This window comes from Cyprinodon tularosa, unplaced genomic scaffold (assembly GCF_016077235.1).
Source record: "Cyprinodon tularosa strain WSP-4 unplaced genomic scaffold, ASM1607723v1 ctg43, whole genome shotgun sequence".
In the NCBI taxonomy this organism is placed as follows: Eukaryota; Metazoa; Chordata; class Actinopteri; order Cyprinodontiformes; family Cyprinodontidae; genus Cyprinodon; species Cyprinodon tularosa.
Window position 1 is genome coordinate 691,599 of NW_024039152.1, and position 13,149 is coordinate 704,747.

The 13,149-nt window shown below is 37.9% G+C and overlaps 3 protein-coding genes across 4 annotated transcripts in view; 2 read left to right on the forward strand and 1 right to left on the reverse strand.

The window, feature by feature from the left end:
* The first annotated feature begins 1,912 nt into the window (after positions 1 to 1,912).
* prop1 (PROP paired-like homeobox 1) lies at positions 1,913 to 4,120 on the forward strand. The gene is made up of 3 exons (XM_038299509.1): positions 1,913 to 2,200; positions 2,912 to 3,141; positions 3,353 to 4,120. The coding sequence occupies exons 1-3, from the start codon at positions 2,107 to 2,109 to the stop codon at positions 3,701 to 3,703; spliced, it is 675 nt and encodes a 224-aa protein (XP_038155437.1). The 5' UTR covers positions 1,913 to 2,106; the 3' UTR covers positions 3,704 to 4,120.
* A 1,520-nt stretch (positions 4,121 to 5,640) lies between these two features.
* Positions 5,641 to 10,564, reverse strand: mcfd2 (multiple coagulation factor deficiency 2, ER cargo receptor complex subunit). Its single transcript, XM_038299492.1, has 4 exons — positions 10,434 to 10,564; positions 9,936 to 10,097; positions 9,701 to 9,860; positions 5,641 to 6,923 (listed from the first exon to the last, which is right to left on the reverse strand). The coding sequence occupies exons 2-4, from the start codon at positions 10,094 to 10,096 to the stop codon at positions 6,792 to 6,794; spliced, it is 453 nt and encodes a 150-aa protein (XP_038155420.1). The 5' UTR covers position 10,097; positions 10,434 to 10,564; the 3' UTR covers positions 5,641 to 6,791.
* Positions 10,565 to 12,007: 1,443 nt separating this feature from the next.
* ttc7a (tetratricopeptide repeat domain 7A) overlaps positions 12,008 to 13,149 on the forward strand; it is a 71,509-nt gene continuing 70,367 nt past the window's right edge. For both annotated transcript variants that reach the window (XM_038299489.1, XM_038299490.1), the window contains exon 1: positions 12,008 to 12,160. In XM_038299489.1, the coding sequence (XP_038155417.1) occupies positions 12,104 to 12,160 (57 nt within the window). In that variant the 5' untranslated portion in view covers positions 12,008 to 12,103. The remainder of the gene's footprint in view (positions 12,161 to 13,149) is intronic.

Genomic DNA, 13,149 nt, shown 5'->3' on the forward strand with positions numbered 1-13,149 from the left:
AGGAGCAGTAAATTGGAAGGACTACTGAGTCTAAAAAAAAAAAAAAAAAAAACATATCTTAGAGTTTTGAAATAGTTTCACCTGCAACCAGAGACACAAAGCATGAGGTTGTCTAAAAAGCCATTACATTGGCAGAGAGGTGTAAAATAGTCGAAAATTGTTTTTAAATTATTGTAGCACTTTTTCACTCAAGAAGTAAAAAGTACCCATCTATACCAGCACTGCATGAGTTTACGATCATAGCAGCTGATTTAATTAGACAAAAATATATAATTATTAACAAATCTTGTGCCCCTTTCTGAGGACATTGCATGCAACATTCTGTATGCAACATATTTATTTGAAGTTTTCTAAATTTTACCTATTAGCCTACACTACAGTAAGTAGACTCAGTTAGCCCCATCTAGTGGTCCTATGATACAATGACACTCATTTAAGTCTAAATGGTGGAGGTCACAGTACTTTTAGGCATTAAAAGAAGATCGCTTTGTCTTTACTTTTTTATTCTTTTTTCTTTCTACATTTTAGCAAAATGCAATGTTGGTAAAATACTATTAAGCACCCACCTGCTCGCATGTCAGGTGTTCATCCTGCAACCGGAGGGTTGCTGGTTTGAAACCCAGCTCTGTGTGTCTCAGTTATGTAACTGGGCAAGACTTTTCCTCTGCATTTACTATTTATAATGTGATTCAGGTCCTGGAGATTCTAAGGAAACTGAAGGAAGTGTGAAATATTCATATTTTCAGCTATTTTATTTCAGGTTTGGATATCTATGAACACTTCTTTAACAGAATATTGATTTTGATATTGGTGAAAAAAATGTTTGGAATTTGCAGTAATGTTTGAATTAATATGTATTGTGTAGTCCCCCTAACATGTATTGTGTCAGAAGTATTTCAGAAAAAAGACTCTTAATTAAAAGCCTTTACAGAACAATGTGATGCAGAAGATTTATCCTGCAAGTCTACAATTACATGGTTTTAATAGTAATAGGTCTTTATCTTAAGTTCTGAGGCGTAAAACTCCAAGGTAGAAAATTCAACCCGGGCCACAATAATGATGTGAGGTACAGCTTAAAACTTACAAATATTAAAAAAAAATTTTTTTTGTTTATTTTTGTTTTTGTTTTTGAAGAATCAAAAACATGATCAACTATTATAAACTGTTTAAAACTTTTTTTTAACAAATAAAAAACTAAAGAGTAACTGATGATGATGAATAGAATCCACCTGTGTGTAATCTAGACTCTGTATAAATAAAGTCTGTTTAAAGTGCAGAGAGCGTCATGAAGAGCAAGAAACCAACATGATGGATCTGGATACTGTTGTAGGGAAGTTTAAAAGCAGATTTGGCTACAAAAAAGATTTCCCAAACATCCCAAGGAGCACTGTGCATGTGATAATATTGAAATGGAGTAATTAGACCACTGCAAATCTACAAAGACACAGAGGTTCCTCTAAATTTGATCAGGGATGCAGCCTAAAAGCCCATGATCCCGCTGGGCATCTGCAAAACTTTCAGTCTCTCTATGTGCAAAACTGATAGTTATACCCCAAGTGACTTACAGCTGTAAAAAAAAAAAATAATAAGTTTAAAATATCCAATAAATGTTTATTCACTTCATGATTGTGTCCCACCTGTTGATTCTTCATAAAAAAAAAAGTGAGTTTTTATGTTTGAAGCCTAAAATGTGGCAAAAGGTTGAATAGTTTGAGGGGGGCGAATACTTTCACAGGGCACTGGATTTAATGGGAACCACCGTCTTCATATAGAATCATCCTTTTTTTTTTTGCAAAATTATTCGGTTCTATTAAATTCTTACATCACATTCAGTTATGTAACTCAGGGTGGGTATATTAGGCAGAAATTACACTGATAGTAGCATTGTTTCAGTTTATATAAAACTCAAGTAAAGGTTAAAAAAAAAGTTACCTCAGTAAATGTAACTTAATGCTAACCTGTTATGTTGGTAATCCCAAATGTATGGTTTCAGTCCCAGAATGTTTTCTATTGGCTCCTACAGGCTAAGTGGAGGAAACGAGATGGGAGGGACAGAGACCTGGAAGTGCGACTGTGCATCTGTGCTTGGACCAAAACTAGAGAGCGATGGCCCAGGTGAAGGCAGCAGGTGGAACACCGAGGAGCCACCAAGACTTCGCAGAACTTTACTCTGACATGGCTACAGTCAGCTCCAGTGCAGGTTGGTTGAAGGAGTAATCGGATGTATTAATTATTGCTGACTTGACCCTAAATGCAAAGGTTCTGGTTAAAAGGTTTCAGTTTTTATTTTATACTTGACTCTAGAGAAGAATATACTGCATATACTGAAATTACAGAAGTGCTGTGTATTGATTGTAACGTCTTTATTTGTAGAAATTAGACGGTTGGTTTTCTTTTGCTAGTAATAATGTTCAATCAGTTGCCGGTGGAGCTTCGGTTGTTCTTACTTTAAGAGAAATCTTATAATTTGTTCCAGAAAAAGAATAAAATAAACATATCTGAAGCATCAGGAGTGGTTTTTAACTACAAATGAAATGTTAAAGCAAATAACAAAAGCAGCGATGTGAACGGACGCCTCGTTCCCCCATTTCCATAGATTGGTCTCTCCATCAGTGATTGTGGACATAATCTTGGTCAAATCCTCCAGTTTCTGGTATCTCTTTCCCACAAACCTGTCTTTAGGCAGCCAAAGCTCTGTGGCTCTCAGGTTGCTGCTGGCAGTGGGAACCTCTGAGTCCGTCTAATCCCTCCTTTTTGGTGATCTGCACACATACAAGTGAAGGAAGATTTTTTTTTCCTGCTATGGCAAAGAAGTTAAGAAACAGGAGCTGGAGAATTGTCTCCACTCAAAATGAAGGGTTTTTTTCATGTTAAGCCTAAGTCTCTTCCTTTATATTTTGCTTGTTAACAGATATAGGTGAGCCTGGGAGGAAAGGAGCATTGGGCGAGACCTCCGTGACTGTAGGCCTCAGCAGGGGAAGCAAAGCCTACCCGTCTCCTGCCAGGAGGCGCCACCGCACAACCTTCAGTCACAAGCAGCTGGAACAGCTGGAGTTAGCTTTCCAGCAAAATCAGTACCCTGACATCTACTGCCGGGAGGAGCTGGCTCGCATCACCAAACTCAATGAAGCTCGCATACAGGTGGGACTGTTAAATGGATAACAAAGGCATTTAGATTCTCTTCTCCAGTCATAATGAAAACTTTTGGGCTTTGTTTAAAGGCGCAAACAAATCCAGCAAGTTAGACTACTTGAATAAACTCAGCTCATTCTGTCAATTACAGCTAGAAACATGGTTTCCGCCATGTTTGCGCCATGAGCGACAGTTAGACACTGTTATCTTGTCTCAGCAGGTGTGGTTCCAGAACAGAAGAGCCAAACAACGCAAACATGAGCGAGCAACCCAGAAGGTGTTTCCTGTGGGTGTGATGGCAGGCCACAGGGCGCTGATGGGGGGCATGCCTCGGCAGTATTACCCCCAGCAATTGGCTCACATCCCCCATCTGTCTTCCATGCTTCCATCAGGGGCTTACTCCCGCCACCAAGGCCAAGTCAGCCGCTGCCCTTGTCCCAGCAGCCCCCAACAGCCAGCACCTCAACACCAGCATGACGACTGGTACGGATCTCTACGAAACAACCTGGCATCACCCATGTTCCCTCTGGGCTCCATGCAGCCTCTCGATACAGCTTCCCCTTGGAGCTAGGAAGAAAAGGAAAACTGCACAACCCACACGGTTGTCCCTGATCTGCATTTCAATTTTTTCTACATAAACCAACAATAAAAACTGTAATTTTAACTCCATTGAAATGCATGTAAAATGTTAAAGATATCTTTTCTTTAAGCTTTGGTTCATTTTGAGATCTACATGATCTATAATCCTGATTTGGAAAGTTGTTTTACTTTTTTATTTCTGTTCCTTTGCCTGACCATTGCTCCCTGGTGTCGTCGCCACTGAAATCTTTCCTCATAATCTGTGAAATTAAAGTATAGCAGGTTTCTCCATATCCATCACTGATTTGTAAAAAGACAGAAAAAAGTAAAAGTATGGGTTATTTCGCTTAGTGAAAGTAAAAAAGTTAAAAAAAGTACAATGGTAAAAAGCATTTTTTTTTGCCTTAAATGGGAGAAAAAAAAATGAAAACTCTTAAAGTAGCCCAGAAAATTTTCTATTTTTTCTTCTTTTTCTTTCTGTGTTGGAATAAAGACCAAGAAAATATTGATTCTATCTAGTTTGGTTTTAAATATAAAATTTTCGACAGGATAATTTATATTAAACTGGACAGAAGTCCAGTATCAGCAGAGGAAAACGTTAAAACTCTTGATTAAACCATGTTATGTTGCAGCTGTTTTGTCTTATCAAAATGTGTGTTCAAATGTAATGAGTTAAAAATCAAAAGTCCCCTGAAAAATAAATATTTTATGTAAAGATAGTAAAAAACTATTTACCAAATTCCTGGGGGTGCACATCACAGACAACCTCACAGGTCAAAAGGGGACAGAATTGCATGTACTTCCTGCAGAGGATGAGGAGAGCCCACCTGTCCACTCCCATCCTCACCACCTTCTACAGAAGCACCATAGAGAGCGTTCGGACCAGCTGTCTCACTGTGTGGCTTGGAGGCTGGAAAAAGGTGAGAATAGTGTTAGGAACAGCAGAGAAGATCATCAGGGCTCCTCTTCCCTCCATAAAAGACATTTCAACCCAGGACTGCGTGTCCCGAGCCTGTAACATCATCAATGACCCCTCACACCCACAGCATCCGATGCAGGTCCAGCAGATTCTGCAACAGTTTCTTCCCCACTGCTATCAGACAGCTGAATGCTGTGAAAAACTCTAAATTATGTCACAGACTCTGCATCAAAGTGATAACACCAAACCAAAATACTGCATATATGCACCATATATATTTAGTGCTCTAATCTTCAATATCAATGTGTTTTTGCACAATGTTTTTTTTCTCCCACACTGTTTACATTTGATTACTGCTGCCCTTTATGAAATGGAGATGGTCATTTACTGTCTGAAGACCTGTACTAAATGAAATTTCATTTTGTATACTCTGTGTATATAAAATGACATTATAAGTTGTCAAAGTCTGAGTTAAATACAGCCACTTGGTGTTTATACTAAGTTACTTGAAGCCTCTGACATTCACCATCAGTTTCAGTCCTCCTGTGGAATTTTATTGCCATTATTAGGGAGTCTCTGTATTTTGTATTATAGAGTCCTTATGAGGTGATTCAAAAGATATAAGAAGATGTGATGGGTAAAACTAGCTCATCAAGAGTTAAAAAAAACTACTAAGGGCAAATCGATCAATGCTGGTGTGAAACTCCCCCACTCAGTTGTGTTAACAGGAACCAGTCAAGCAACTTAGATAATGAAGAGCCATATTCTTCCTATGGCAGTTCTGAGCACGCCCGAAACAGAACCATCACACTCAGGAATGCAGGTTTAAAGCAGCCCAGTGAACTGCTCAACATCTTTCAAAATACATTTAAATTCTCATTGGGCATCACATCTTAATGTGATTTAAGGACCTTATCGGCTTGAAATACTAAACATCTCTAACTTGTCCTTTGCATCCTAATTTCCTATAAATTCAATGAAACAGACACAAAAAAAGATCAGAGAATAAATGTGATTACATGATTTTAATCCACCAGAACCAAACAGCATAATTTATCTTAAAGTAACAGAGTAAAACAGTTTTCTTTTCACAGTCCAGAGAAACATTTGTCTTTACATCAAGAGTCAGAACAGACAGAAGAATAAACACTGGTTGGCAAAAAATAGAGTTCATCCATATGAAAAGGTCTATATCAGTCGAGCACAGGTGGATTAAATAATTACCTGATGCATTTAAACTATGTTTTATAGATTTTTTTCTTAAAGGCAGCCAACATCTGAGGGAAACCAGTTTCATTTAAGTGCTTTTCTGAAACTCCAGCCAGCAGAAGAGTCTGGCAGTGTGCTTTCAGTCTAGCTTATTCAGTTTTGCAGAATCTGATGCAGCTCTGCTTTCCATTCCTGCAGTGACTGATTAGAGTCGTGCATCCTCTGACTGAACGATAGATCAGCGGACGCAGGGTTGTGTGATCCCCTGCTGGTGACTTTTAAACAAGTTTTCTTGTTTATCTCACAACCAAAGTGGATCTAATCAAGGCCCCTATATATTGCCATGGGAACAATATATTGGCCTAATTGTCATCACAAGGGATTATTTGGTCCTAAAAGTAGACACTGAAACAGTTGGCGTGTCTTTATCTATCTAAAATGACGTGGGTTTGAAATGAACTGGTCCGTTCTTGTGCTACTGAGATGTGAACTCCCACTCAGAGTCAGTTTAACCAAACTGTCGATTTGTTTACAGCTTTAGGGTTTCTGCTGCTGAGCTAATCATCAAATCTGACACATTGCTCAGTACAAAGGTCTGCTGGTATACTTTGAAAATAAAAAAATAGAGGTCTAGAGGCCCTAAAAGTCTAAATAAATAAAGCATTTGGTTAAACTGACCCTTGAAAATCACAGTTTACAAAAACGGGGTACAAAGTCTACATTTTTTCTCCTCTTTTTTTCTCATCGTTTGTGAAATTACAGAGATTCATGTTTCTACCATCTGGTATGATGAATTGTCACGTGATTTGTAAATTAAGTACCCCTGATTTATTGTCTGTGAAAGACGCAGCGAGTTCGGCTCAGAATGTGCAAACTCGCCGCCCCTCCCCTCATTCATGTTTCTCCTGGTTTTGCTCCCGGATGCAGAGAAACAAAGAAACAGCAGGATGATCTACTCCAGTGATTTGGCAAACTCCGCGTAATCGATGTAACCGTCGTTGTTTTTGTCGTCGTCCCTCAGGACGTCGTCGATTAATGCGATGAGCTCCTCCTCCTTCATTGGCTGGCTGTGCTCCCCTCTCTCCTGCATATCAAGGAGTGAAGAAGTTAAACACTGTGGTCTCGGTAAATAAACAAACTTTATGTACTTAGGAAATCATAAAGATTCTATCAGGACAGAGAATTTGATTTTCTGCTTTTGAGCAGAGGTTCCCAATGTGTGGGGGTGCAAAATCTTTTTTTTTATCATTATGATTGCATCCATGCGGTATATGAAGGGGCAAAATAAATATACCATTAAAGTGTAAAATGCACAATTATATTATTAAATATCCTATTAAATAAATAATAAACATTTGTAATAGTCAAATATTTATATTAAAAAATGTATTTTAGAACTAATATGATTAGTTTATTTGATCATTTTGTAAAAATAAATATAAAAGTGATGTATTAAATAAGGGCCAGCACAGGTATTTATTGGGTCTGAAATGTTTGGAAATCTGTTCTAAAGGATATTTTTGCAAAAGCAAGATAAATGTGTGTTTTATTTAGATGCAGATTTGCCAATTTAAGTTAGGCTGCTAAATCTTTTTTAGGCCCCGCCCAGACAAAGTCAGGTTTGGGAATATCCAGAAAACTTTAAGGTCAGATAGGAGCTTGACTGCCAGACCGGGAGGTTGGTGAAACGGACGACATTTGAAACCTGCTCCTGGGGTTTGGAATTTTAAAGCCACCACAGTGTGGACGGCACCAACTCCTCAACCAGCTGAAACATTGAAGCTATGCATCCAAACAACAAGAACTGGGGTCATTGGGCTCTTTTTCTTTCACTTGAGCACAGTTACAGCAAAAATAATGTTGAAATAAATACTAAATTTATGAGAAGGCAGTGTCATTGATACACATTTATTTACAAGACCTTTCTTGGATTACTGCCCTCTTACATTTGTATCTTACTTACACATAAGAGCATGGCTTCTTATACCCTCAGATCCAACGACCAGCTGTTGCTTGCTGTCCCTTTTGCCCGAACAGAACTGGGGAAGAAAGCCTTTATCTACGCATCTCCTTCTGAGTAAAATATTTTACAAAGAAACTGGAAGTTGACTGAGTTTTTATCTTTAAATGCTATTAAGTTGAAAGTGAAAGAATTTGAAGCAGCCTCAATGATCTGGAATTGTTTTACTTGATATGTTTTTTTTATTTTTTATGTATCTGTCATTTATTTTAATGTATCTATATGTAATGTATCTTATGTAACTTTGCTGCCTCTTGGCCAGGACTCCCTTGAAAAAGAGGTTTTTAATCTCAATGTTTTTTCTTTTCTTCCCCTGGTTAAATAAAGGTTAAATAAAAAATAAAAATTATTTATGAAATGAGACTCAACTTTACATAAAATCAAATCAGTTCTGCTTATAACTAAAATATTCAAATGTTAAAAAAAGAACTTTTTCACAAAAATAGATAATTTATGTAACTTTAGTGCTTACTCAAGTGCTTTCGTCGGCTTAATTGAATTAATTGATTATTGAAATCATCAACTAATTTAGTAATGAATTACTCGTTAACTGGAGTACAGTTAATTTTTTTCCCTCAGCTCTTTAGGCCCCGTCGACACGAAGCCAAACCCTGGCCTAAACGCACAAATTTTTCACCAAACCAGCCTCTCATCCATACGAAGCCGGCGTTTCGGGGGTCTGTAAACAATCTTTTTTTTTATTCAGCCTTCAGAGTGGGAAGATTTTGAAACGCCGTTTTCGCATTTCCATCTTTAAGCTCTAACCGCATTTTTTTTTTTTTTTTTTTTTTTTTTTTACATGCATGCGTCATAGCGTCACCTCTAAACACGCATGCGCGACACAGTATCACAACAACGGCGCCATACTGTGTTGAATGGTTGCTGCTCATGCTACTCACCCTGCTGTCGGGCTTACAACAGAATCTTCTTCTTCTGGAATATCTCCAGGAAGAACAGAGCAATATCAAAGACATAGTTCAGCACCTAAATTTGACTGAACCACGGTTGCGGGCAACCATGTATAAATATTAGTGCGCATGCCCAACATTTCGTCGCCTATTTTTTCTTTGGCACCACAGCACCACTTACAGGCCTGGCATACATTTTGCAGCGTTTTCATGCATTCGTGTGGACGATCACATTTATTTTACGTCTCCGTCTTTACGACAAACGTTCTGGAAAATATTAGCGTTTCGTGTTCGTTTTGACTTCGTGTGGACGGGGCCTTAATTGTCATTACCTTGTCACAAGTGCAGAGTACCGAATTGAAATCTTTGCATTTAACCCATCCCCTTGGGGAGCAGCGGGCTGCCATCATGGGGCGCCCGGGGAGCAGTGTGTGGGTTAAGGGTCTTGCTCAGGGACCCAGAGTGGTAGTCTGTGGGAGTGGGGCTTGAACTCAGAACCTCAGGATTCCAAGCTCTAGGCCCCAACCACTGGGCCGCCACTCCCCCTAAAAATAGGCTAAAAATGGCCTTTAGCTGACAGAGCAACCCACTTAGAGCAGTAATTATAAAAAGATTATAAAAATAAATAAACATTTTGCATGCAAGATGAAAAAAAATTTGTTTAGTCTGTAACTATGCTCCACCCAGAACTCCACAAGTGGAAAAGGTTTAGATTCACCTGGTTTGATATTGGACAGATGATCATTTTGCAAAAATAATCATTACTTGCAGACCTATTTAAAAGAAAACAACGGTGGCTTAGTTTTGTTTGGGTTTTCTGTAGCCCCTCATGTATTTTTATTTTTTTGTCTCAATATATTGTCTGTGTAGCACTTAATCAAAGTAATATTACAACTTTAACAACAGATCATGTATGTCAATGATCTCCCCTACCTCTCTATGCACATGTGTGATAGCAGTGGCCAACTCAAGGCCGTCCAGCAGGTCATTTCCATCATAATCATGCATTTTAAAGTAATGCAGCTGAAGCTCCTGGGGCGACATGTCTTTCTCAGGTTTATCAATGACCCCCTCCAAATGTTCCATAATGTGGCTGAAAGGAAAGAAACACAGCAATGAGCTTTTGTGAGACACTAGTGTGAAAAGGTGCTTCAGGAGTGTTGCTCACTCTTTGTCTTGCACCATGTTTCTGTCCAGGCGATTAATATGGGCTGAGCCTCCCACTACAGGAGGGGGCTGCTGCTGGTGTGGAGACACCTGAGAGTCAGCACACAGTAAAGAAGAGGACAGGATGAAGAACAGACACCAGGACAGTGTAGGACGCCTCATTCTGCAGAAGACAAAAGCAGTAGATTTAAATATATTTTATAATATTCTGTAAATCAAAGATCACAGATTAATCTGGACAAACAAACACAGATTTGATGCAGCAAAGTCAATAAACTGACAATACAGGACAATAATCGCTATTACTTAGATATGGACTTCAGCTCTATCCTGTTTAACACATGTGTTTACAATTAAATGTCCAAAAGAAGTAAACAAACGTTGATGTTAGCTACCACACATAGCACAATAACTTATTCCCATACTAAAAGCTGCTATATAAGTAAACAAATGCAACATGCAAAGTGAAAAAACCCAAAACATTATTTTAAATTCTCACTTTGAAGTAATCGGTGTCTCCCGCTGCGAACCGTTAACGTGTTGTTTAGTCCCTTTCCTGTCTGCGACGATAAGCGCGGAACAACTTTTACGGACCACGTAGCTTGCCGTACCCGCTTATGGACACGACAGCTCATTTTTGATTGGTCGAAACGATCAAAGATGATGCAACTGAGACGAGATATTTCCCTCCACCAACGTTCGCTCTCAGATGTCACAACTTTCCACCGTTTAAAAAAGTAAAATTTATGTATATGTATTAACTGCAGAGCTGTAATGATTAATAAATAAAGACACGTTAACTTTGAATTGTTCTGGCATTTATATATAATTTTTTTTTTATTTTTGTGTTTTAAGAACAAACATCAGCTATATAACTTCCCATTGACTCGTTAACCCTCCCGCCATATTGAAGAGGGAATATCGTTTCTATTAAAGTTCCCTTTTCTACGGAACCCTATTGCTATCACTTGAGAAAATACATCTTTGCAAATTATATTGTATAAATACTGAAGCGTATTGCTGTCACTTGAGAAATTTTTTCTGTGCAAATTATATTGTATAAACGTGATCATCATATTGTATAAACGTGATAATTATCACGTTTATACAATATAATGAGCAAAATATTTTTTTCTCAAGTGACAGCAATATGCTTCCGTACTTTTCAGCTCTCTTAAACTGAGTAAACTTTTATAAAGATAAGGGGTTTAGGTGAAGTAGTAATTCTCCTTCTAGCTACTTTTAGCTTGACTATATATTGGACAAATAAACTCTTTGTTTTAAACCCAGATGCACCATGATAAATTGGGCCAAAATTGATGTCCAATATTAAAATCCCTGTTATTGTGGATAGATAAAAACATTGATATAAAGTCATTAAATATTATGCATTACATTTTTATCTGTGCTTCAGCCAACACCCTGAACTGACTGTAATACCACTGTTAATGAAGATATGTAGATATGAAGTAGGCCTAATGAATTCTCCTTGTGCGACTGCTGACATACTGGACATGAACCATATAAATTGAATAAATCAAAATTATCCTTACAGCTACTAATAATTTATCTGAAATAACTTACAAATAAATGTAGGCCTATTCCATTTCTGAAGCTATCGCAGAAAACATTTACATTTATAAATGCCAATTTGTCAGGTAAAAATGATTAAGATTTAGGAGAGAGTTTTTCAAACACACAAAAAAACATCTTATAAACATTTTAAGGCATGCTAGTTAACTAGAATATTATTTTGTTTGCATAAATAAACTAGTTATAATTGCTGCAGTTTGGTTGCATTATTCATCTTTGATTGAAACAAAAAAAAAAATATGATTTTAGTTAAATGAGTTAGGGGTTTACATTTCTATGTAAACAAGTTTGTCTGAGTGGTTTTATTTAATCATCAGCTGTATTTTAGATTAAATCTCCAGCTGGTGTAATTCCAAACTGGTTGACCAGAAGAGCATAAAAATCTGTGAGCTGTTTTATTTAAGCAGTAAACTATCTTTGCAGGATATCAACCTTTGAGGAAACAGTGACTCCTTTCAGTCAGCAGGGAGAGCAAATCCACTGCTGAGGTCCCAGGTCCAGATTAATCAGACAGGGACATGCTGAGCGGTTGGACGCTCATTGAGGAGACGGAGAGACACTTTTCATGTAACGCAAATGCCAACTTTCCCCAGAGAAAATGACGCTTCCAAATCTCTCTTCAAGAGGCTCGAGGTTTCTTAATGTCTCACAGTAGCTGACTTAGATTCTATAGAATACCCATTGTCCCTTGTGTTTATCCCCAGTGTTGTGTTTCATTTGATTCAAGCTGCTGTTACAGTCTGCTTTAATCATTTCCTTTCAATTTATCCATAGAGTTCTCCTTCTATTATTAAATTGTACTCTTATGGAACCAAAGCAGCAATAAACGAGCTGTACTCTCCAGTGCTTCATAAAGTTGAAGTAAATGTCATAGAGCACAGACTAGCAGATGTATAAATTTGTATCTTAGCCAAGGGAGGTAAGCTGGTGTCAGGCTGATGCAGAGTGCAGATCAGGGACCAAGCAAAACATTTGCATATTTGCTGTTGGGGTTTTTCCATTCATGAACAATATAATTTTAAACTACGACATCATGTTACAGGCTGAGCATCATGTTGCACTTGTTTGTTTCCAGTCACAGTTTTGCTTTGCTGTTTCTTAAGCCCTGCCTGATCCAGTTAAAGTGTTAACAGAGCAAGATTAGAGACTTGGCTCTTAAGAGTATCCTGTCTTCCTGCCGCTACAAGTCAAGGCCTCTCATGCAGAGTCAGTTCACGGACAAATGGAGCCCTGAATAAGAGATTCCAGATTTTTGGTTAAATAAATGTTTTAAGAGAAAGGGTTGATGAATTCCCTAGACTGGGGGTGTGACAGTCACCTCAGGCAGCTTGCTTTATGTATTTTGAAGCATGTGAGAAAACTATGGAGCTCAGATTAGACAATTGATCCCACAATCCTATCCAGTAGGCCTACAGTTTATTTTTTGTTTGTTGGTTTTTCAGTAAAGTCACAGAGTTTTTTTTTGTAAAAGGTATCATGGGAATCCTATTTGTCTCAGGCGCACAAAAAAGTTAATTTTCGACACTATAGTAACCTAAAATCTGAATAGAAAAACAAAAGAAAAAAACCCTGCAATTTGAGTAAAAATAAGAGATTAGCACAACGTTCACAAAACAAGCATC